This window comes from Pipistrellus hanaki, assembly GCF_964339955.1.
Source record: "Pipistrellus hanaki genome assembly, chromosome: 21".
NCBI lineage: Eukaryota > Metazoa > Chordata > Mammalia > Chiroptera > Vespertilionidae > Pipistrellus > Pipistrellus hanaki.
In genome coordinates, this window is record NC_140523.1 from 6,753,909 (window position 1) to 6,779,636 (window position 25,728).

Consider the following 25,728-nt stretch of genomic DNA (forward strand, 5'->3'; position numbering starts at 1 on the left):
TTACTGGAGGGGGCCCGGGGAGGAGGGGGCGAGGCTCCTGTGCAGGTTGGGGTTCTGGCTGTGCCGGTTGCGGCTGCGCACGGAGGAGAAGGTGGTGTCGCAGCCGGGCACCTTGCACTTGTGCAGCTGGCGGAGGTGCACCGTCTTGTAGTGCGCCCGGAAGGTGCCCCTGTTGCTGTAGGCCTTCTGGCAGAGGTGGCACGTGATGGGCAGCCCGGGTGGGGGCGGGGGCAGGCCCAGGCCGGCCAGGCTGCGGTCCGCCTTGTCCATCAGGATGCAGATGGGGTCCCCCCCGTCCTCCTCCTCCCCCTCCCCCTCCCCCTCCCTGGGGGGGACGAGGCTGGGGGCTTGGCCTCCGTTCCCATCGCTGTCCTCCTCGGAGTCCCAGGAGGAGTGGCTGCTGCTCTCGGACCTCAGGCTGGAGGTGGCGCTCAGGTCCAGGACGGTGGCCTCGCCCGGCGGCGGCGGCGGCGGGGGGCCGGGGCGGTAGCTGTCCTGGGGGGCCACGGGGTACACCAGGCTGCCCGTCCGGCTGGCCCCCCTGAAGATGACGGAGGTCTGGGAGGCCTGGGCCATGTCCTTGAGGAGGTACGCGGCGGTGTGGCAATGGCCTTGGCCGCTGCTCTCCAGCGCCTCCTGGGTCAGGACCTTCTGGTGGAGGCTGAGGTTGGAGCTGTGTCTGCAAGAGCGAGAAAGACCGTTAGACATGGGCTGAGCTGTTTGTTTGGGGGTTTGTGATTTGTTCTGTTCAGCCTCACCCGAGGATATTTTTCCATTGATCATATATATATATATATATGATCAATGGAAAAATATATATTATTATTATTTTTAAAAAATATATATTTTATTGATCTTTTTACAGAGAGGAAGGGAGAGAGATAGAGAGCCAGAAACGTTGATGAGAGAGTAACATCGACCAGCTGCCTCCTGCACACCCCCTACCGGGGATGTGCCCGCAACCAATGTACATGCCCTTGACCGGAATCAAACCCGGGACCTTTCAGTCCGCAGACCGACACTCTACCACTGAGCCAAACCGGTTTTGGCGAAAAATATATATTATTTAAAAAATATATTTTATTGATTTTTTTTTTTAACAGAGAGGAAGGGAGAGAGAGAGTTAGAAATATCGATCAGCCGCCTCCTGCCCACCCCTCCACTGGGGATGTGCCCACAACCAAGAAACATGCCCCTGACCGGAATCGAACCTGGGACCTTTCAGTCTGCAGGCCAACGCTCTATCCTCTGAGCCAAACCGGTCTCGACAGTTTTTTAAAAATATATTACTTTATTGATTTCAGAGAGGAACAGAGGAGAGATAGAAACATCAATGATGAGAGAATGGTTGATCAGCTGCCTCCTGCACGACCCCTACTGGGGATCAAGCCCGCAACCCAGGCATGTGCCCTTGGCCAGAATCAAACCCGGGACCCTTCAGTCCACAGGCCGACACTCTATCCACTGAGCCACGTGGGCTAGGGCTTAAAATATATTTTTTATTGATTTTTTACAGAGAGGAAGAGAGAGGGATGGAGAGTTAGAAACATTGATGAGAGAGAATTATCGATCCGCTGCCTCCTGCACACCCCCCACCGGGGATGTGCCCACCACCAAGGTACATGCCCTTGACTGGAATCGAACCTGGGATCTTTCAGTCTGCAGATCACCGCCCTTTCCACTGAGCCACACTGGTTTTGGCTCCATTGATTTTTTAGAGAGAGAGTGGAAGAGAGAGGGAAAGAGAGAGAAACTTCAATGTGAGAGAAACACATCAATGGGTTGCCTCTTGCACGCACCCTGACCAGGGCCCGGGGTTTTCGAGGAGCCTGCAACCGAGGTACAAGCCCTTGACTGGAATCGAACCCGGGACTCTTCGGTCTGCAGACTCACGATCTATCCACCAAGCCAAACTGATTAGGGCTTCTTTCTTTTTTTCTTTTTTTTTAATGTGGCTAATAGAAAATTAAAAATTTAAAATTTTCTATGTGGCTTGCATCAGGGTCTCGAGCATTTATTTGGCAGGCATATCATCCTAGTTCTATAGGTATGAAAATCTGACCGGCTAGAAACAGTAGGGCTTGTGTGTGTGTGTGTGTGTGTGTATGTGTGTGTACGTGCATGAGTGCATGAGTGAGTGAGAGAGAGAGAGAGAGGGAGAGGAGAGAACCATTCAGTTCGTATTTGCAACGTTTCACTGTTACCAGACAGGAGTTTTGCCAATGCAGCAGCACAGTGAGCACACCACCAATCACCCATCCGCTACCTGGTGATTACCCCTGAGGGGCAGGTAATGAGTGCCCATTATGACACGGGCCTTGGCCTCACATGATATCATTTGGCTGGAACTTGTCAATCACGGTCGGCCTTGCTCAGAGATTCCATGCTAACCTGAGGAGCAAAACACAGCCCTTTCTAAGGGCTAGTCTTTCTTTTCTTTCTTTTTTTTTTTTTTTTTAATTGATTTCAGAGAGGAAGGGAGAGGGAGAGAGAGAGAAACATCAATGATGAGAGAGAATCACTGATCGGCTGCCTCCTGCGCGCCCCACCCTGGGGATAGAGCCCGCAACCCGGGCATATGGCCTTCCTGGGAACCGAACCTGTGATCTTCTGGCTGCCTAACCACTGAGCCACACCAGCCAGGCAAACAAGGGCTACGGTTTTAAAAGGAGAATGACGCTACACAGGGAACAGACTCCCCCGGTACAGCTCAGAGCGCATGCCGGGAGAAAACGAAACACAAAATAACTAAGGATTGAATTTTCTATCCTAGCTCTCCAAAGACATATGACGAGGGGAGGAGGAATAAGCCTGCCTCGGATGTACTCCTCCACGGTTCTCCTCCCCACCCCCCACTTCCACGTCCTTTGTTTTCTGGCCATCATCAGATTCCACCCCCAGACCCCCCACTGTGCAGGCGGCTCTTCTTAACTACAACTCTGACCTGTGATTATGTCAGCATTCTGGGCGGAGGAGGCAGGAACGTGTCAGCAGAAAACCAGACACGGGGATGACAGGCGGGTTCCAGTACGTACAAGGGTTGAAGGAGGGAAAAAAAAAAAAAAAAAAAAAAAAAAAAAAGAAAAAAAAAGCCAGACAAACACTTTTAACTGGAACCTTGCATGGCAAAATCTTTGCTGCCACAGAACAAGGCCCTGAGCCCACGCTCAGCGCCTGTGTCCCACGAATGCCAGGAGCTGGCTGTGGGCTCCGCTAACTTTCTTCTTCTTCTTTTTTTTAAAAAAAAAATATAGCCGAAACCGGTTTGGGTCAGTGGGTAGAGCGTCAGTCTGCGGACTGAAAGGTCGCAGGTTCGATTCCGGTCAAGGGCATGTACATTGTTTGTGGGCACATCCCCAGTAGGGGGTGTGCAAGAGGCAGCTGGTTGATGATTCTCTCTCATCGATGTTTCTAACTCTCTATCCCTCTGTCTTCCTCTCTGTAAAAAAAATCAATAAAATATATATTTTTAAAATATATATATATATATTATTGATTTTTTTTACAGAGAGGAAGGGAGAGGGATAGAGAGCTAGAAACATCGATCAGCTGCCTCCTGCACACCCCCTACTAGGGATGTGCCCGCAACCAAGGTACATGCCCTTGACCGGAATCGAACCCTGGACCCTTCAGTCCCCAGGCCGACGCTCTATCCACTGAGCCACACCGGTTTTGGCTTCTTCTTCTTTTTATTCATTTATTTATTTAAAAAAATATTGTATTGATATTTTTACAGAGAGGAAGGGAGAGGGATAGAGAGCTAGAAACATCGATGAGAGAGAAACATCGATCAGCTACCTCCTGCACACCCCCCACTGGGGATGTGCCCGCAACCAAGGCACATGCCCTTGACCAGAATCGAACCCGGGACCCTTCAGTCCGCAGGCCGACGCGCTATCCACTGAGCCACACCGGTTTTGGCTTCTTCTTCTTCTTTTTAAAAACACATTTTTATTGACTTCAGAGAGGACAGGAAAGGGAGAGAGAGAGAGAGAAACGTCAAGGTCTCGCCTGTGACTCAGAAAAATGGCGGTGGAGCCAGGGCTGCCCATGGCTTCTTAGTTCACCTGGCACCATGGTAACCCCCAATTCTGTGCCGGAGTGCAGGCTACTAGAACTAGTACTTTAATTTCAGAAAGCAAGATGTTTTCCTGTGCTGGGGGAGGAGGCGTGTATGTGTGAGGAGGACAGAAAGTAAGAAAATATTAAATAAAATTAAAAAAAAAAAAAGAAATAGCCCTTAGCCAGTTTGGCTCAGTGGATAGAGCGTCAGCTTGCACACTGAAAGGTCCCGGGTTTGATTCCGGTCAAGGGCATGTACTTGGTTGCGGGCACATCCCCAGTAGGGGTGGTGCAAGAGGCAGCTGATGGATGATTGATTCTCTCTCATCGATCTTTCTAACACTCTATCCCTCTCTCTTCCTCTCTGTAAAAAATCAATATAAATATATATTTTTTTAAATTAAAAGAAAAAAAAGAAATAGCCCTTAGCCGGTTTGGCTCAGTGGATAGAGCGCCAGCCTGTGGACAGAAAGGTCCCGGGTTTGATTCTGATCAAGGGCACATGCCCAGGGTTGTGGGTTCACCCTCAGTGTAGGGCGTGCAGGAGGCAGCCGATCAACGATTCTCTCTCATCGTTGATGTTTCTCTCTCTCCCTCTCCTTTCCTCTCTGAAATCAATAAAAAAGATATATTTTTCAAAAAGGAACAGAAAATTAAATCCTATCTGAAATTCGGCACAACTTCTGGTTTAGTAGACGTGGTAGGCCAGAACAGCATCGTCAACACGAAGGACAATCCGACTGACACACCGCTCTCTTCTTCACGATAACATCTTGTTCGCGAACAGACCTTCCTCCTGGGTGATGGATGGGAAAGTCTGGGCCGCCCAGCAGGGAGTCCTGACGGTTTGGTTCAACATCTCAGCCGTGGACGCAGGCATTTTAATCACTATCACCTGTGCTCTCTCCTCTGCGTGTGTGTTCTGGGTGTGGGGGGGAGGGTCTACATTTTTCTCCCTGTTCATAAAGTGCCAGGACTGATCGGCAGGCCCTGAGTGATTTTTTTTTTTTTGGATATCTGTTTTGTGTGAAAAAGAGGACTAAGGGACTGCCTGGCTAAAGGAACCAGATAGTACCTTGTTTCCCCGAAAAGAAGACAGTGTCTTATATTAATTTTTTTTCTCCCAAAGTTATTTTCAGGGGATGTCTTATCTTTTCATGCGCTAGGTCTTATTCTTGGAGGATGTCTTATTTTCAGGGAAGCACGGTAGTATCTGTCTTCTTAGGCTTTTTTTACAGAGAGGAAGAGAGAGAGATAGAGTTAGAAACATCGATGAGAGAGAATCATCGATCAGCTGCCTCCTGCACACCCCCTACTGGGGATGTGCCCGCATCCAAGGTACATGCCCTTGACCGGAATCGAACCTGGGACCTTTCAGTCCGCAGCTGGCGCTCTATCCACTGAGCCACACCAGTTTTGGCTCTTCTTAGGCTTTTATCATAGTAACTAGATGCCCGCCCCCTTGTAGGAAGAGACCCTACAGAGCTGCCCCATGGGGACAGACAGTGGCCTGCAGGCGCCTCACCTGTCCCTGCTCCTGCGGGAGGGGAAGGTGACGTGGCAGCCCTCCACCGTGCACACGTGCGCCTCCTTGTGGTTCGCCTTCACACTGCACGCATCCTCGGAGGCCTTCTGACAGAGGTGGCGGTGGTGGCGGCTCTGCTCCTTCTGCCTCGCCAACATGGGCCGGGCCCGGGGCTCCAGGTCCTTGGGGTCTTCCAAGCAAGGGAAGGGCACGCCTCGCGTGGACAAGGCGCCCAGCAGACCCCCAGCCAGCAGGTGCTGCTGCAGCCTGACAAAGTCAGGGAACGGGACGCAGGGCTCCAGCCCTGGAGGGACGCGCAGCTCCCGGCCGCTGTCCTCCAGGCTCAGCACCCCCGGCTTCTGCTCCAGCTCCGTCTCCCTCTCTGGGGTGCATGCACCTTGCTCGGGGTGCCTGCTGATGACCCCCCTGGGCTCGATCACCGACGAGAGGTGGCCAGCTGGCTGCCTCGGGCATCCTGAAGATGCCTGCTGCCCCTCCAGCGCCCCACCGTCGTCGGACCCAGGGCTGCAGGCCTCCAGCTCGTCCTCGCTCGCCGCCTGCACCAGCGGCCGGTCTTCTGCATCCGAGGAGCCGAGCTCCTGCCTCTTCCCCATGCCCTTCTCGGGCTCCTTCTCGATCTTGACGGGCGTGCTGGACTTGCGGGATTTCTTCTTGGGCAGGAGGGCCTCGGAGGCAAGCGTCGTCTCGCTGCACACCAGCTGCTGCTCCGAGACGGAGGAGGACAGCAGCGGGAGGGAGGGCAGCAGCATGCCCGGCGTGGTGGCCAGCTCGGCGGGCGTGGCCGGGCTGCGGTAGAACGGGAGCACCGGCTGCACCGTCCTCAGGTTGGGGAACAGCACCCCGTGGTGGTGGTGGTGGTGGTGGTGGTGCCCCAAGACCGCCGCCGTGGTGCCCCTGCCATCCTCCCCTGCCCCTGCCCCTGCCCCTGCACCGGGGAGAGGCCCGGGGCGGTCCGGGGACGCCCCCTGGAGGAGGCCCGAGGCCTCGGAGGAGGCCAGGCCCAGGCCCAGGCCGCCGCCGCTCCGGAGGTCCTTGTCCCGGTGGTTCCGGTTCATGGGCATGTGCAGGCGCGGGTTGGGGTTGGCGCTGTGGCGGTTGCGGCTGCGCAGCGAGCTGAACACCATGTTGCAGCCCCGCACGGTGCAGCGGTGCTTGATCTTGAGGTGCACGGCGTTGTAGTGGATCTTGAGGGTGCCCTTGTCGTAGAAGGTCTTCTCGCAGGCCGTGCAGCACACGCGGCCCTTCCTGGCCGGGCCCGGCCCGGGCCTCTCGGCCTTGGCGCGGGCCTCGGGGGACGGCTGTTGCGCCCTCTGCTGGTTGGAGACGATGCTGCAGGTGCCGCCTCCGCCCGCGGCATCGCTGTCGGGGGCGTGGCCGTCCTCCGTGGGGGGCGTGGCCTCGGGGCAGCTGGGACACGCCCCCTTTCCCCCAGGAAACGGGGCGGGGCCAGAGGCCAGGAAGCTGATGTCATCTTTCCCCCCAGGAAACGGGGCGGGGCCAGAGGCCAGGAAGCTGATGTCATCTTTCCCCCCAGGAAACGGGGCGGGGCCAGAGGCCAGGAAGCTGACGTCATCTTTCCCCCCAGGAAATGGGGCGGAGCCGGAGGCCAGGAAGCTGACAGCGTCATCGCCTTCGGGGAAGGGCCGGGGGATGCCCTGGTCCAGCGGCTGCGGCCCCTGCTCCAGCGCGTACCCCTCGGAGGGCAGCGGCGGCCCCAGGAGTGCGGGCAGCACGGGGTTGAAGAAGGGCAAGGGCAGCATGAAGGTCATGCCCTGGAGGAGGCTGTCCGAGGGGTGCACGCTGCTGGGGCTCCCCCGGTCCGAGCTCCGGTGGCCGCAGGCCTCGAGGAACGCCCGGAGGTCCGCGTGGTCTAACCGCTGAGCCACACTGGCTGAGAAGGAGGAGGAGGAGGAGGTGGGGGCAATGATGGCGGAGGCCCCGGGATCGTCCTTCTCTTGCACGGCCGCGGCCATGAGCTCCACGATGGCCTTGGTCTCGCCGAAGCGCAGGAACTGCTGCAAGGTGGCCAGCTCCTCCTCGCCGGTCATGATGCTCCAGTGGTCCAGCACCTTCCCCGAGGCGTCCTGAAAACAAAAAAAACAAATATGGCAAAGAGCCCGGTGGTTCGGTCGTTCGGTTGCTTGGGCTTTTATATATATAGGTTTTTTGTTTTTTTTTTTTTACAGAGAAGAAGGGAGAGGGATAGAGAGTGAGAAACACTGATGAGAGAGAAAATCATCGATCCGCTGCCACCTGCACACCTCCTACTGGGGATATGCCCGCAACCAATGTACATGCCCTGGACCGGAATTGAACCTGGGACCCTACAGTCCGCAGGCCAGCGCTCCATCCACTGAGCCAAACCTGGTTTTGGCATTGGGCTTTTATATATATATATATATATATATATATATATATATATATATATATATATATATATGTTTGTGTTGTTTTTAAAATATATATATATATTTTATTGAGTTTTTACAGAGAGGAAGAGAGAGGGATAGAAAGCTAGAAACATCAATGAGAGAGAAACATCGATCGGCTGCCTCCTGCACACCCCCCTACTGGGGATGTGCCCGCAACCAATGTACACGCCCTTGACCGGAATCGAACCCGGGACCTTTCAGTCCGCAGACCGACGCTCTATCCTAGGGGTGTCGAACTCAATCAGAGAAGGGGCCAAAATCTAAAATCCAGCCTAAATCGCGGGCCGAATGGTTTACTGAACAGTCATAAACTGACAATGTCATAAACTGACAGCGGAGTGCAGTGATGACAGCGCGGTGCGGGCCACATTGCAAGGCCTGGCGGGCTGGATTTGGCCCGCGGGCCTTGTGTTTGACACATGTGGTCTATCCACTGAGCCACACTGGCTTCGGCTCACCACAGTCATTTCTTTATCCCAAGACTCTAGAAAGATGGAGCCGTCGGACCTCCCTAATGGCTCGAGGGGTTTATTCAAACTGCATTTTCATAATCGGCCCCAGCAACTGCCACCGGAAAACAGACGAACACCCTGATCGATCCCCGGCCCCGTCCGTGCGCGCCGAGCACGGCTGTAATTACCCCGGCGTGAGGCCCGGCTCCCCCCAGCGCTGCCATAAATGTTTTATCGCCGAGCACGCCGAGATGGCCCGGCGAGGCTCCTCCGAAGAGGCCGAGGAATGCAGCGTCACATGCATTTTTCATGCGCCGGGGGTTCGAGGTAATTGAGTCCATATTTTTTTTAAATCCCAAAGCAAGATTATTAGGAACCATTAAATATTGATCTCTGTCGTAATGCAAGAGCGTAAGGCTGCTGCTCTGCGTCAAAGGTGGGGTTCCGACCTGCAGAGTCAGGGGGATGGGGTGGGGGCGGGGAAGGGTGGAAGGGGGTCCTGCTAGCGAGGGGAACATGTGTTTCCAGAGGAGGATCATGGCCTTGACCCTCAGAAAAGTGGGGGTCCAGACTCTCAATCTGCTGCATTAGGAGCAGAGGGACTCCGGCAAGACTGAGAAGCAGCGTGGAGCTTCTGGTTTTTTCCAACGGAAAAGGGGAGTTTTCTATCTGCTTCATAAGATTCCCCGGGAAAGGATCTAGGTCATAAGATCCCTGGAAGCCGAAACCGGTGTGGCTCAGTGGATAGAGCGTCGGTCGGCCTGCGGACTGAAGGATCCCAGGTTCGATTCTGGACAAGGGCATGTGCCTTGGTTGCGGGCACATCCCCATTGGGGGGCGTGCAGGAGGCAGCTGATTGATGATTCTCTCTCATCGATGTTTCTAACTCTATCCCTCTCTCTGTAAAAAATCAATAAACTATTTTTTTAAAATATTAAAAATAAAATAAAATAAAGATCCCCAGAAAAGGGTCTAGGTCAGTGGTTCCCAACCGCTTTTGGCATACTAGGGAACTGACATGCATAAGTATGTCACCATCTATATTTATAGGCTGTCTATGAGACCCCCTAGAACCATAAGAAATGCAAAAAAAATTCACTGTGAATAATTCTCATTCTCCAGCTGAAACCGGTGTGGCTCAATGGATAGAGCGTGGGCCTGCGGACTGAAGGGTCCCGGGTTCGATTCCGGTCAAGGGCATGGACCTTGGTTGCGGGCACATCCCCAGTGGGGGGTGTGCAAGAGGCAGCTGATGGATGTCTCTCTTTCGTCGACCTTTCTAGCTCTCTATCCCTCTCTCTTCCTCTCTGTGAAAATTCAATAAAATATATATATATATATTTTTAAAATAATAAAACCAACAAAAACTGCTCTGCACATAAAAAGAAGAGAGAAGGCACGAAAGACACAGAGAAACATGCGTTTCTTCTCTCCTTCATGAAGAGACAGAGACAAAATATGAAGAGGCAGAAAGAGAATTGTGTGTGTATATGTGCGTGCCTGTGTATGTACATGTGTGTTTGTGTATGTGTGTGCGCGCACAAGTGTGTGTGCTCACTGAGAATAAAAAAAGAGCATGAGCCGAAACCGGTGCGGCTCAGTGGATAGAGCGTCGGCCTGCGGACTGAAGGGTCCCGGGTTCGATTCCGGTCAAGGGCATGTACCTTGGTTTCAGGCACATCCCCAGTGGGGGGTGTGCAGGAGGCAGCTGATCGATGTCTCTCTCTCATTGATGTTTCTAACTCTCTCTCCCTCTCTCTTCCTCTCTGTAATAAATCAATAAAATATATATTTTTTAAAAAGACGAAAAGAAAGGATGCCCACAGGGGCTGCAGCAGTGGCAGGCCGGCGGCTGGGCTGCCTTAGGGACGCGGACACGGACGCGGACGGAGGAGAGGTTGGGGGCAGGAGGCCGCACCTGCAGCACGTAGCCCCGGATGTAGTCCTGGATGGTCCAGTCCAGGGCGTGCAGGATCTGCAGCACCTCGTCGCGCTGCAGCACGCTGAAGAGCCGGTCCAGGAGGATCTTGAGGCGCACGGGGATGGCCTGGGTGCCGTACAGCATGAGGCTGCTGATGTCGAACACCACGTTGTACTGCACGATCTCCACCGGGCTGGCCGGGTACACGGCCGGGAGCCGCAGCTTGCTGAGCGCTGGGGAGCCAGAGGGAGAAGGGACGTCATTTAAAAAAATAAGAATAAAAATAAAAATTATATATATATATATATATATATATATATATATATATATATATATATAATTGATTTTTTACAGAGAGGAAGGGAGAGGGATAGAGAGTGAGAAACATCGATGAGAGAGAAACATCAATCAGCTGCCTCCTGCACCCCCCCCACTGGGGATGTGCCTGCAACCAAGGTCCATGCCCTTGACCGGAATTGAACCTGGGACCTTTCAGTCTGCAGGTCGACGCTCTATCCACTGAGCCAAACCGGTTTCGACGAAATGATGTGATTTCTTTAAAATATATATATATATTTTATTGATTTTCTATAGAGATAAAGAGAGAGGGATAGAGAGTTAGAAACATTCATCAGCTGTCTCCTGCATGCTCCCTACTGGGGATGTGCCCGCAACCAAGGTACGTGCCCTTGACCGGAATCGAACCTGGGACCCTTCAGTCTGCAGGCCGATGCTCTATCCACTGAGCCACACTGGTTTCAGCTGTGTCTGCCTTTAGATCGGGGCTAACAAAACACGTACCGTATGGAGTCGCTATCAAAGAGATGGCACATCTAGAGCTCTTAGCACACAGGAGTAAGGTACACATATGCTCTCTGCAGTTCTATTCTTAGATATTACGTCCATTCCTGAAAACCTGCAGAAGGTATTTAGAGGGAATACTAGCCGAAACCGGTGTGGCTCAGTGGATAGAGCGTCGGCCTGCGGACTGAAGGGTCCCGGGTTCGATTCCGGTCAATGGCATGTGCCTTGGTTGCGGGCACATCCCCAGTGGGGGGGGGCATGCAGGAGGCAGCTGATGGATGTTTCTCTCTCATCGATGTTTCTAACTCTCTATCTCTCCCCCTTCCTCTCTGTAAAAACTCAATAAAAAATATATATTAAAAAAATATAAACATAAAGGGAATACTTCCAGCCAGGAAAGGAGGGAGAGAGAAAATAAATTACCGTGAGCCACCCATCCGTGTCTGCACTGCTCACACTGTCGGTGGTTCATTTTCCCTGGCTTGAAACTTTGGCAGCTGCAGTTCAGAGTACAGCCGATCGCCTGCAAGAGAGAACACAGGTACGCTTAGCATGTCCAGGTTGTGTGTGTGTGTGTGTGTGTGTGTGTGTGTGTGTGTGGGACACACGGCAGGTACAGAACAAAACCTCTGTTCAGCCATGTTCCTTAGGCCACGCGTGCCCACTCTGTGCTAGGCCCAGCGGGTATGGTGGACCCTGGAAAGAGGGCCTGGGGCCAGGGGACAGAGAACACAGATATTCTGCAGGACAGGACAGGCCACAGACGTCAGGAAGATTAGGGGCTGGAAGGAAACATCTGGGTTGTTATTAAGGATGTGCAAAGGGTGAAGAGTCACATTAAAAACACACACACACACTTTTTTTTTTTTTAAATATATATATTTCTTTATTGATTTCAGAGAGGAAGGGAGAGGGAGAGAGAGAGACAGAAACATCAATGATGAGCCGAAACCGGTTTGGCTCAGTGGATAGAGTGTCGACCTGCGGACTGAAAGGTCCCGGGTTCGATTCCGGTCAAGTGCATGTACCTTGGTTGCGGGCACATCCCCAGTAGAGGGTGTGCAAGAGGCAGCTGATCGATGATTCTCTCTCATTGATGTTTCTAACTCTCTATTCTTCTCTCTTCCTCTCTGCAAAAACCAATAAAATATATATTAAAAAAAAAAGTTTAAGCAACAGCAAAAAAATATATATTTTTTAAAAAAAGAAACATCAATGATGAGAGAGAATCATCGACCAGCCACTTTCTGCACCTCCCCCCCCCCCCAACACCGGGGATTGAGCCCGCAATCCAAGCATGTGCCCTTGGCTGGAATCGAACCTGGGACCCTTCAGTCCGCAGGCCGATGCTCTATCCACTGAGCCAAACCAGCCAGGGCCACACACATACTTTTTTTAAAAAAACTTTATTGATTTCAGAGAGGAAGGGATTGAGAGGGAGACATAGAAACATCACGTGGCTGCCTCCTGTATGCCCCCTCCTGGGGATCGAGCCCACACCTGGGCATGTGCCCTTGACTGGAATCGAACCTGGGACCTTTCAGTCTGCAGGCTGGCGCTCTAGCCACTGAGCCAAACCAGCGAGGGCTCATTTTTCTTTTTTCCTTAATCCTCACCTGAGGCCATTGAATTTTTTAGAGGGAGGAGAGAGGGAAAGACAGAGAGAAACATCAATGTGTGAGAGAAACATTGATTGGTGGCCTCTTGCATGTGCCCTGACCAGGGCCGGGCCAGGGAGGAGCCTGCGACCGAGGTACGTGCCCTTGACCGGAATCGAACCCGGGACCTTTCAGTCCACAGGACGACACTCTATCCACTGAGCCAAACCAGCTAGGGCTAAAAAGTCACATTTTAAAAAATATATATATTATTGATTTTTTTTTACAGAGAGGAAGGGAGAGGGATAGAGAGCTAGAAACATCAATGAGAGAGAATCATTGATCAGCTGCCTCCTGCACACCATCCACTGAGCCACACTGGTTTTGACTCCTTGTTTTTAAAATAGAAACTGGCCGAAACCGGTTTGGCTCAGTGGATAGAGCGTCAGCCTGCGGACTGAAGGGTCCCGGGTTCGATTCCGGTCAAGGGCATGTACCTTTGTTGCGGGCACATCCCCAGTGGGGGGTGTGCAGGAGGCAGCTGATCGATGATTCTCTCTCATCGATGTTTCTAGCTCTCTATCTCTCTCCCTTCCTCTCTGTCAAAAATCAATAAAATATATTTTTTAAAAAAATATATATTAAAATAGAAACTGTACTTCAAGGGCAACCAAATCAGGGATGAGACTGAGATCCTCTCTGCAGAAACATTCCCGTGATACAGAAAGAAGGAATTCGAACGTCAGCACTCCTCACCTCCTAATTAAGGAAGATGACAGCCAGCCCCTTTGCCTTGGGATGGAAGGATAGATCCATTACCCATGGGCGTTCTTGCCAAGATATGTTGAAACCTGAATTAGACAGAGCTTCTTGGTCAACTCCCAAGCCCGGAAAGCACAGAGGACAGAGGCATGTCGAAATGATACCACCAGGAAGGAAAATGCAGGGGGCCCTTCCACGGGACAAACCGTCCGGCTTTTATTTATTATTATTATTTTTAATAAATATATATTTATTGATTTTTTACAGAGAGGAAGGAAAAGAGATAGAGAACTAGAAACATCGATGAGAGAGAAACATCGACCAGCTGCCTCCTGCACACCCCCCACCGGGGATGTGCCTGCAACCGAGGTCCATGCCCTTGACCGGAATCGAACCTAGGACTCTTGAGTCTGCAGGTTGACGCTCTTATCCACTGAGCCAAACCAGCTTCAGGTATTTTATTGATTTTTTACAGAGAGGAAGAGAGAGGGATAGAGAGCTAGAAACATCGATGAGAGAGAAACATCGATCCGCTGCCTCCTGCACACCCCCTACCGGGGATGTGCCCACAACCGAGGTCCATGCCCTTGACTGGAATCGAACCCGGGGACCTTTCAGTCCGCAGACCGATGCTCTGTCCACTAAGCCACACCGGTCTCGGCCAGCCCAGCTTTTTCAACAGATCAATTGGAAGGAAAAAGGTAAAGTGTAAATCTTCACATTGAGAGAGGCAACATACGCAACATACGCCCTGGCTGGTGTGGCTCAGTGGATAGAGCGTTTGGCCTGGGGACTGAAGGTTCCCGGGTTTGATTCCGGTCAAGGGCAAGTACATTGGGTGCAGGCACATCCCCAGTAGGGGGTGTGCAGGAGGCAACTGATGAATGATTCTCATGAGTGATGTTTCAATCTTTCTCTCCCTCTCCCTTCCTCTCTGACATCAATAAAAATAATATTAAAAAAAAAAAAGGAAAAAAGAGAGAGATGACATATGGACCTTATTGCAGTGGCAATATCAAGTTTATGAGACAATCAAAGAAATCGGAATAGTGGAAATTGAATGGCATGAAAGAGTTGTTCATTTTTTTTTTAAGTGGTATATGGTGATATTGCTTTCGTCTTTTTTATAAAAGACTTTTCTTTTCGAGCTATGTATTAGAACATAAATGAATGAAATTAGATGATGCCACTCTACCCGGTTTGGCTCAGCGGATAGAGCACCGGCCTGTGGACTGAAGGGTCCCGGGTTCGATTCCGGTCAAGGGTACCTGCCCAGCTTCTGGGCTTGATCCCAGTGGGGTGTGTGTGTGTGTGTGTGTGTGTGTGTGTGTGTGTGTATGTGCAAGAGGCAGCTGATCAATGGTTCTCTCTCATCACTGATGTTTCTATTTCTCTCTCCCTCTCCCTTCCTCTCTGAAATCAATAAAAATATATTATATTAAAAGCCAAAACCGGTTTGGCTCAGTGGTAGAGCGTCAGCCTGCGGACTGAAAGGTCCCAGGTTCGATTCCGGTCAGGGGCATGTACGTTGGTTGCGGGCACGTCCCCAGTAGGGGGCGTGCAAGAGGCAGCTGGTCGATGTTTCTCTCTCATCGACGTTTCTAGCTCTCTATCTCTCTCCCTTCCTCTCTGTAAAAAAATCAATAAAATATATATATATTAAAAAAAAAAAAAAAAAAAAAGACATGGGTATCAAGCCCAGGAGGCTGGGCTGCCACAGAGCACAGGTCTGTCCCAGGCAGCGAGAGCCCACCCAGACAGGCTACCTGGGGCGAGGGGGGCGGATGAGGATAAGCCGCCCAGATGGGGGCAGCCGGGAGCCTCTGTGATGGGTTCCTGAAGCCGTCGGGGTTCTGAGAAAGGGGGAGACCTTGTACGCCCCGAGCACGAGTTGCAAGCTCAGACTTGGGGAGCCCCAGGAAGCAGGAAGGCACAGAAGGAGAACGGGCAGGTTTCAGGGTCCTCACCACCGGGCTGGGGATGGATGAAGGCATGGACAGGGCGGGCCGGAGGGAGGGGGCGTGGACAGATGTCCGGCCAGGTCTACCTGCGAGCAGAAAGTGTGCGTGACACACACGTCATGTTCTCTCGCTGCTTTAGTTCAAAGGAGGTGATGGAGGGGGGGGGGGGGGGAAGGCTGGTCCTTTGATCTCGATAAATCAAAGTCCAAACCGCGTGCCAAAATAATTTAACAGCTGTGCCTTTTTCCCCCCTTAAAAAAAATGATTAGTCCTGAACACACAAAGGTAGGAAAACAGGCAGATGTGATCGTGGACGCCGAACCCAGGTGTTTGTCTTTGAAAAACGAACTAACAACAAGAACAACAAGAACAAAAACTGTAGAGCAATAGGAGGTCCAAATATACTGCTTTCTTTTTAAAAAAATATATTTTATTGATTTTTTTTTTTTTGCAGAGAGGAAGAGAGAGGGATAGAGAGCTAGAAACGTCGATGAGAGAGAAACATCGGCCTTCTGCCTCTTGCACACCCCCTACCGGGGATGTGCCCGCCACCAAGGTCCATGCCCTTGACCGGAATCGAACCTGGGACCTTTCAGTAGGCAGACCGACGCTCTACCCACTGAGCCACACCGGCTTCGGCTATTGCTTTCTTTTGTAACCTGCGTTTGTGAGACTTCAGGGGTAAGCTTCAGAAACCTTTGATAACAAAAACAAAACAAAACAAAACAAAATAAAACAAACACACACACACACACACACACACACACACACACAAAACAACAACAAAAAAAAACTGCTCATGTAGTGAAAGTCTGAACACAATCCTCAGCTTGAGAGAAGGGGAGAGAAACAGAAACAACAACAAAAAGACATTTACACTCTAGGACACATTCTTTTTTTTACCCTGAAGGGTCATTTTAACTAAGGCCGCCAGTTCTACAAGCAATGCAACCTCACCATTGCGGCTGATGCAAAACAGCAATGAAATTGTGACCATTTAAAAATATATATTTTATTGCCGGGACCGGTTTGGCTCAGTGGATAGAGCATCAGCCTGCGGACTGAAGGGTCCCGGGTTCGATTCCGGGCAAGGGCATGTGCCTTGGTTGCGGGCACATCCCCAGTAGGGGGTGTGCAAGAGGCAACTGATCGATGATTCTTTCTCATCGATGTTTCTAATTCTCTGTCCCTCTCTCTTCCTCTCTGTGAAAAATCAATAAAAAATAAATTTTAAAAATATATATTTTATTGATTTTTTTACAGAGTAAAAGGGAGAGGGATAGAGAGCCAGAAACACCGATGAGAGAGAAACATCGACCAGCTGCCTCCTGCACACCCCCGATTGGGGATGTACCCGCAACCAAGGTCCATGCCCTTGACCGGAATCGAACCGGGGACCCTTCAGTCCGCAGACTGACGCCCCATCCACTGAGCCACACCGGCTTCGGCAAATTGTGACCATTTCTAAGGGCCATTTTGCAAACGTTTCTTGGATGGATTTCATGAAAACTAGATTTTAAAAACAACGTGTAAAAAAACACACAACACCACCCTAGGTTTTCAAAGTAAAAAAAGTGTTTACAAGGGAAAGATCAGACAGTTAGTTATGCTATCCTGACCGCTGTCTGAAGCCAGGACGGTGCATCGCGGAATACCAGCGCTGCCCGTATAAAAATGTCACCTTCCCCAATGAGGACGACCAGAAAGCAATCAGAGGATAAGGCCGAGCCTCCTGATAAGCTGGCGGGGAGCTGGGAAAAAGGGCTTTGGTGTTGGCTGGAGTGCGTAGCGAGATCACAGACATGGTCCGTACGAGGAGACGATTTCATATAACTGTTCGAGGGCGGGATTGTGTGTGTGTGTGTGTGTGTGTGTGTGTGTGTGTGTGTGGTGGGGGCAGACGGGTTGGCAGCCTGAACTACCCTTTACCGGAGGCCACTCTTTCCCCCCGGGCATTCTCTGCATGGCATGAAACACGAACTAACAACAACAACAACAAAACAACAACAAAAACCGATAGAGACCTAGGAGATCCAAATACCCTATTTCCCCCGAAAATAAAACAGTGTCTTATATTAATTTTTGCTCCCAAAGATGCGCTAGGTCTTATTTTCGGGGGATGTATTATTTTTTTCCATGAAGAAGAATACGGTGCACACTTATTGTTAAATGAAAATAAAGGAAATTTATTACCTGTATATGGTACGGTAGTACGGTAGTTGTCAACACAAACCAGACACACTGTGGATCCTACAGGATCAAGAATGTACTCATTGATTCGATGACAATCACGTCATCATCTTCTGGAACATCATCCTCGCAATCCAACTCCTGAATTTCCTGGTGAATTTCTTGTGACTCCATTTCTTTCAGAATCAGTGGACCAAATCTCTCATGTTTACCCTAGGGGGAGGGGGGGCTTATTTTCGGGGGGATGCCTCCTATTTCACTCAGAAGGAAACCTGGAAGTAGGCCTTATTTTCGGAGGATGTCTTATTTTCGGGGAAACGCGGTAGATGGCTTTCTTTTGTGACCTAAGTTTGCAAGACTGTAGGAAGTGAAGCAAGTACGTGGAGCTGGCCTTCTCGGCCTTTTATTTCTCCGTCTCTCCTCTCTCTCTCTCTCTCTCTCTCTCTCTCTCTCTCTCTCTCTCTCTCTCTCTCTCTCTCTCTCGGTGGAATTATCACCCCCGAAGGCACAGTCCTCCCGGGATATACATCATTAGGGCTGGTTTATAGCCAGGACCCCCTGGGCCGACGGCGGCAGCCGTAGCCCGTTTGTGTGCTTCCGACTCTGCCAAGTTTGAAAAGGCACCGACTCGGACTCCGGGAAAAACAGGCCTGCTGTGTGTAGACCTACCCTCCTTTGTACTCCACCCCCCTACCCACTCCCCCCTCCAACCCCCCCCCAGAATATCCCCTTTGGGGATAAAATAGAGGCATCTGGCGGGAGGAGGGAGGAACGGGACCACACTGGAATCCTGGAATTTCCAGAATTAGCAAAAAAAAGGGCTTCAAAGCATGACAAGATAAGAGGAAAGCAAGGTTTTCCAGGTAAAAACGGGTTGAAAAGGGGAGGGAAGGGGCGGGGAGAGACTAAAATCCTTCCAGATGTCCCGTTCTGTGCGGAACTCAGTTATCCTGAACCTCTCTTAGGCAAGTTGTGAGAAAAATAGAATGTTTCCACCGATGAAATTAAAACCTTAGGAGTCGAAGGAGGAAAAGAAATGGCGAGAAAATTGGGAAAGAGAACTTGTAAGAAAATCACACCCTGGTTTTTACGTATCCTCCGACACCCTCGGCAGTAAAGACTGATCTTTATTTTTATTATTATTATTTTTAAAAATATATATTGTATTGATTTTCTACAGAGAGAAAGGAAGAGGGATAGAGAGTTAGAAACATCGATTAGAGAGAATCATCCACCAGCTGCCTCCTGCACACCCCCCACTGGGGATGTGCCCGCCACCAAAGTACATGCCCTTGACCGGAATCAAACCCGGGGCCCTTGAGTCCGCAGGCCAACGCTCTATCCACTGAGCCACACCGGTTTCGGCTGTATATGGATTTTTTTTTTTTAAAGTGGTATTACCATGTACCACCAGAGCCATGCATTCTATTGTACCCGGATTTCGTCCGTGTTTTAAATACCTACGTTCATCTTTCTATTTTTGAACTACACTTTCTAAATAAAGATTTTTTTTTCCTTTAAAAAAAAAATCTTGGAATAAGGTAATGTAAAAAAATATATATATATATAAAAATGTACCAACTCCCTAAGTGTTGATATTAGAAAGGAAAAAGGCTGAGAACTCAGTGCTGACTTCTTTACCTTAGCAAGGAAATCTCGAATTCTCTTTCTTTTTTCTTTTTTTTTGCAATTAAAATATTTTATTTTTTAAAAATATATATTTTACTGATTTTTTTTTTGCCCCCCTCCCTCCCTCCTAAAAAGAAGGAATTCTCATCATTTGCAGCAACCTGGATGGAATTGGAGAACATCATGCTGAGTGAAATAAGTTGAATTCTCTTTCAACGGGGCTGCTTTTGAGAAAAGGAACTCACTCTCCCTGACATCTGTGGAGGTGAAAACTCACCCCCGGGGCGGGGTGAAGCCTGCTCCCTCCTGCAAGTAATTTACCTTCTGGAACCTTCAGGGCAACTCCGTCCGTCATGGCCACTGTCAACATAACTTCTCAAGCCTGTACCTCAAGCTGCAAAAAGCCTGGGCCCTGCAGCCCGGACTGACAGACTGCACTTTACAACTGGCTTCCCCGTGTATGCGTACCCCGGAGCATCCATAAATAAACAGCGCACACGCTTAAAGCACCATTAGGATGTACCCCACAGGGAGAATCTATAAGGCTTTTCCTGCCCCACAGATTGGAATCCCCTGCTTCCCACGCTGATGATTCTGAGGTACAGAATCTGGGCCTGTGGGCCGCGTGGGAAAGATGCAAAATAAAAAATAAAAAAAACTACAGACGGATTCCTAGGCCTCTCAGCATAACGATGATTGCTTGTTTCATTTTTTATTCTTTATTTTAAAATATATATATATATATTATTGATTTTTTTACAGAGAGGAGGAGAGAGGGATAGAGAGCTAGAAACATTGACGAGAGAGAAACACTGACCAGCTGCCTCTTGCACAGCCCCCCTACCGGGGATGTGCCCGCAACCAAGGTCCATGCCCTTGACCGGAATCGAACCCGGGACCTTTCAGTCCGCAGGCCGACGCTCTATCCACTGAGCCACACCGGTTTTGGCTCATTTTTGGTTCTTATAAGTGTATTTCTAGTAGGACATGATTGCACGCATCCAGGGGAAACGGTGTACAACATAGACAGACGAACAAGAACAGACCCAGAGACAAGGAGCCATGGGTCAGACTGCGGACCTCAGAGGGAGGGTGGGGATGAAAGGGAGAGATCCGCCAAAGGACATGTGTGCACACCTAGGAACGTAACCAGTGGTCAGGGCCAACAGGGGGGTGGGGTGGGGGTGAGGGATGGGAATGGCGGGGTTGAGGACAAATATGTGATACCTTCATCAATAAAGAAATTAATTTTAAAAAATAAAATAAAAATAACCCTCTCTGCAAAGCACACGCCCACGCTGCCTCGTCTTTCTACCGTGCATTCGGACCAGGGAGAAACTCCCGGATCATTTTTTTTTTTTCTCTCACAGACAAACACGCATGTCAGATGCACCGATTTCTCCTTGTCTGAAGGAGCAGCATGCTGCTGAGCTCCATGCTGGGCTCTGGGGACAGGGGACATTCCAAATGAAAGGACACAGGTGATTAAAAAAAAAAAAATAGGACAGGACACAGGTGTCTGTCTGGCTGTCATTACGGAGTGGCCACAGCTGTGGTGCTAAGATTTCACCACCTCTTCCCGGCGTTCAGCCGTACCAGGATCGTGCTCGACTGATCGCAGAGTGAAAATGGTATTCCATTTTTTTTTTTTTTTATGAAATTCAAGTTGGCAAACGTAGTGGCCGAGCAATCAAATGACTCACACCTCGCTCTCTGCCCGAGAGGACAAGGCTACTTAGGAAAACCCACAGAGCGAAAGGGATGGCCATCTTTTTACACCTAGTACTTATTTTTTTTAATTTATATTTAAAAAAATATATTTTATTGATTTTTTTTACAGAGAGCAAGGGAGAGGAGAGAGATAGAGAGCTAGAAACATCCATGAGAGAGAGAGAGAGAGACATCGACCAGCTGCCTCCTGCACACCCACACCAAGGAAGTGCCCGCAACCAAGGTACATGCCCTTGACCGGAATCGAACCTGGGACCCTTCAGTCTGCAGGCCGACGCTCTATCCGCTGAGCCAAACCGGTTTCAGCTACACCTTTTATTTAAAGCAAAAATCAAATCTTGGGCAATGAATAACACCCGAAGAAATGTCCTTTTGGGTGATGTACCAAAAAAAAAAAAAAAAAAAAAAAAGTCACTTCGACCTATCCAATTATTATTATTATTTTTTAATATGTTTTATTGATTATTTTTACAGAGAGGAAGGGAAAGGGATAGAGAGTTAGAAACATCGATGAGAGAGAAACATGGATCAGCTGCCTCTTGCACACCCTGCCCTGGGGATGTGCCCGCAACCAAGGTACATGCCCTTGACCGGAATCGAACCTGGGACCTTTCAGTCCGCAGGCCGACGCTCTATCCACTGAGCCACACCGGTTTCGGTGACCTATCCAATGCTAATGATGTTTTACGAACACGGAGCAACAGATTTGGAAAGAGACCCCTGAAAAGCCGGTATAGTCATCCCCGCCCCAAACGGAACTTTAAAACTGTTCTCCCGCGGATATGCATGCCAGAGCATTCAATAATTAAAGAGAGCGGACTTCAAGCACCATTACGATGTATCCCACAGGGAGAGTTCATACGGCTTTTTCTCTCCCCCTTCTTTCCACGCTGATGGTTCTGGGGTACAGAACCTGGGCCCGGGCCTGGGCCTGGGCCGCGTGGGAAAGATGTAAAATAAAAATAAAAATAAAAATATAAAAAAATTTTGCAAGCGAAGGGTCCGAGAAATCGCAGCGGACAAGACCCCACGAAATCCAACCGCGACTTAAAAACAATAAAAAAGGCCGAAACCAGTGTGGCTCAGTGGATAGAGCGTCTGCCTGAGGACCGGAAGGTCCCAGGTTCGATCCCGGTCAGGGGCATGGGCCATGGTTGCGGGCACATCCTGAGTAGTCGGTGTGCAAGAGGCAGCTGGTCGATGATTCTCTCTCATCGATGTTTCTAACTCTCTGTCCCTCTCCCTTTCTCTCTGTAAAAAATCAATATTTTAAAAAATGAGGCAGCAGGGTTTTTTTTGTTTGCTTTTTTTTTAAACCAAACACAATACACAAGGAAGAAGAGATCAGAATGTAGATGCCTACATACTGCTTTTTCAACTCACTGAGGGCGAAGCCAGCATCTCTGTCGCTTGGATGAGAAGAAATCAATTTAAAAAAAAACACACACAAACACACACACACACACACATTTTTGCTATCCTGTTTCCCCGAAAATAAGACAGTGTCTTCTATTAATTTTTGCTCCCAAAGACGCACTAGGTCTTATTTTCGGGGGATGTCTTATTTTTCCATGAAGAAGAATACGGTACACATTTATGGTTAAATGAAAACAAAGGAAATGTATTGCCTGTATACGGTACGGTAGTACGGTAGTTGTCAACACAAACCAGACACACTGTGAATCCTACAGCATCAAGAATGTACTCATTTATTCAATGACAATCATGGCATCATCTTCTGGAACATCATCCTAACAATCCAATTCCTGAATTTCCTGGTGAATTTCTTGTGACTACGTTTCTTTCAGAATCAGTGGACCAAACCTCTCATGTTTAGCCTGGGGGGGGGGGGCTTATTTTCGGGGGATGCCTTATATTTCACTCAGAAGGAAACCCGTAAGTAGGTCTTATTTTCCGAGGATGTCTTATTTTCGGGGAAGCAGGGTAGGTCTGCTCTGCGGACCCAGAGCTGCAGGAACACAGGTTTCCCCTGCACACACTCACACCTCTGACAGGGATTCCCGGGACACCAGGGATGTGCGGGGGGGGGGGGGGGGACCCCTTAAGTGTTAACAGCAGAGGCCTGGCTGCCACCAGGCGCCTGGCCTGATTTGCAGTGATTGCGACGCCCCATCCTGCAGAGGCAATGCCCTCCCAGCTCCGGCCATAAACCCGGGGACAGGCCTGAGCCTCAAGAGGAGGGTCTGACCCTGCTCCCCAACCCCCTCCCCCTGCCTCCGACCCCCCCAAACACACACATTCCAATGCACTTGTCAATTCACAAGCGGCAGCCCCAAAGGGACTTCTCCCGAATGAGGAGAACGTGTTCCTGCAGCCGCACCGGGGAAGTCTGGCTGCGAGCGATGTGTGCGCGCTGATGGGTGTCAGATCGCCTCCCGCGATGGTGTCACCTCTGGATGGCAGATCCAGCCTCTGGGCGCACAGAGCCGGGAGGGGGGAGAGGGGACCCTTGGGCACCCGACTCATCGCCCCAAGCCCCCCCCCTTCCCGAGTCTCCCCGAGTCCCCCTGCAGGTGCCCCGGCCGCAGGCGGGGAGACGCGAAGCTCCCAGGGTCTGCCCTGCGCCCCCCGCCCCGCGCCCCCAGCTGCGTCCCGGCGCCTGGCGCGCGCGTATCCGCTGGAGATGCGCCCCGCGCGCTCCGGGGTCCCCGCTCTCCGGGGTCCCCGCTCTCCACGGTCCCCCTTCCCCAGGGTCCCCGTCCTCCGGGGTCCCCCTTCCCCAGGGTCCCCGTTATCCCCGCTCTCCAGGGTCCCCACGCTCCGGGGTCCCCGTTCTCTGGGGTCCTTTTCCCCCCGGTTCCCTGGGGTCCCCGCTCTCCACGGTCCCTGCTCTCCGGGGTCCCCGCTCTCCAGGGTCCCTGCTCTCCGGGGTCCCCGTTCTCCCCGTTCCCCAGGGTCCCCGTTCCCCTGGTTCTCCACGATTCCCCTTCCCCAGGGTCCCCGTTATCCCCGCTCTTCAGGGTCCCTGCGCTCCGGGGTCCCCGTTCTCCACTATCCCCCTTCCCCAGGGTCCCCGTTCTCCCCGGTCTCCCGTGTCCCCGCTCTTCCTGTTCTCGGGGTCCCCATTCTCCACGGGAACCAGCCCCGGTACCAGCGGCCCCGGCCGAGCGCGGAGGGACCGGGCGCCCCGCGCGCGTCTCCGGCCCGCGCCCCCCACACCCCCGCGCCGTCCCGCGGCCGCGGGGACCCCCTGGGCGGCGCAGGTGGCCTCGTAGGGGACCCCGGGTCCCCCCCCCCATCCCAGCGGGCGCCCCGCTCACCTCCGCCATCCTGCGGCCCCGGAGCCCGGCTCCCCCGGCGCGCGTCCCGGCCGCGTCCGCCCCGGCTCGGCGGGCGCCGCCGCCGCCCGAGCTCCGGCCGTCGGGGGCGGGCGCCGCGGCGGAGTGGGCGGCTCCGCTCCGCTCCCCTCCCCTCCATTCCCCTCCTTCCCTCCCCTCCTCTCCGCGCCCCTCCCATCCCTCCCTCCCTCCCCGCGCCGCCCGGGGAGGGAGCCCGCCCCCCGGGCCCGCGGGGACCTCGCCGCCGCCGCCGGGCTTGAAGGCACTTGTCGGGGAGACGCACACAGACGTGCCCGCCGCCGCCCGCCTCCCCCGGGGCGCCCCCCCCCCCCCGAGGCGGGCAGAGGCACCCCGGGGTCCCCCCTGCGCGCCCCCCTGGGCCCCGCGCCCTCCCCGCTGCGCCCCCGGCACCGCCGCGCGCCCCCCACTCCCCGGGGCGCCCTCCGGGGATGGGGGGGGGTGTCCCGCCCGGGAACCCCAACAAGCCCCTTCTCACCCCCCTTTCCCTTCCTTTCCCCCCTTCCCAAGCCCCCCTCGGCTGTAGCCCCCAGCTGCCCCGCGCTCCCAGGGCGCAGGGCTTGGTCTCTCTCTCTCTGCAAACGGACCAGACTTTCGTCTAGGGATGATGAGATGGGATGAGATGGAATGAAAGGTGCCAAACGCCACAGAGCACATGGTGAGCAGGGCCTGCCCGCCCGCCCCGAGGAGCCAGCCGCTGGCCTGACACCTGGGAGCTGGCGGAGATGGGCCCCAGCTGCCAGCAGGGCCCCGGGAGGGGAGGGGAGGGGAGGGGAGGGAAGGGGGTGCAGACACAGAACCTCCGGAAAGGCAGTTCTCTGAAGGCTGGACTTGGGGTTCCTGCTGCCTCCTCCCCCGTGTGTACCCCCCACCCGCACACCCACCTGGCTGCTGGGGAAACAGGTTCTGGCCTGGGAAACCAGTTTGTGGACTGAAAGGTCCCGGGTTCGATTCCGGCCAGGGCATGGACCTTGGTGGCGGGCACATCCCCAGTTGCGGGTGTGTGTGTGTGTGTGTATGTGTGTGTGCAGGAGGCAGCTGGTCGATGTTTCTCTCTCATTGACGTCTCTAGCTCTCTCTCCCTCTCCCTTCCTCTCTGTGGAAAATCAATAATATATATATATATATATATATATATATATATATATATATATATATATATGAACAGCTCGCAGTGATTTTTTTTATTTCGTGTCTTCTCAACTTTCCCCCTCTTTTCATAAAGATTAAAAAAAAAAAATCCTCGGTGTTGCTGAAACCGGTTTGGCTCAGTGGATAGAGCGTCGGCCTGTGTACGGAAGGGTCCTGGGTTCGATTCCGGTC

The 25,728-nt window shown here is 51.9% G+C and overlaps 1 protein-coding gene across 2 annotated transcripts; it reads right to left on the reverse strand.

Annotated features, from left to right (window-relative positions):
* BNC1 (basonuclin zinc finger protein 1) lies at nucleotides 1-24,479 on the reverse strand (the record flags this gene model as incomplete). Of its 2 annotated transcripts, none has more annotated exons than XM_084869058.1 (5): nucleotides 24,370-24,479; nucleotides 11,641-11,740; nucleotides 10,411-10,646; nucleotides 5,588-7,692; nucleotides 1-679 (listed from the first exon to the last, which is right to left on the reverse strand). In XM_084869058.1, exons 1-5 carry the CDS (start codon nucleotides 24,376-24,378, stop codon nucleotides 1-3), a joined length of 3,129 nt encoding a protein of 1,042 aa, XP_084725184.1. In that variant the 5' UTR covers nucleotides 24,379-24,479. The 2 variants fall into 2 exon arrangements, with proteins under 2 accessions (XP_084725184.1, XP_084725185.1); XM_084869059.1 differs by lacking the exon at nucleotides 24,370-24,479 and adding an exon at nucleotides 17,732-17,832.
* Between the last annotated feature and the right edge of the window lie 1,249 nt (nucleotides 24,480-25,728).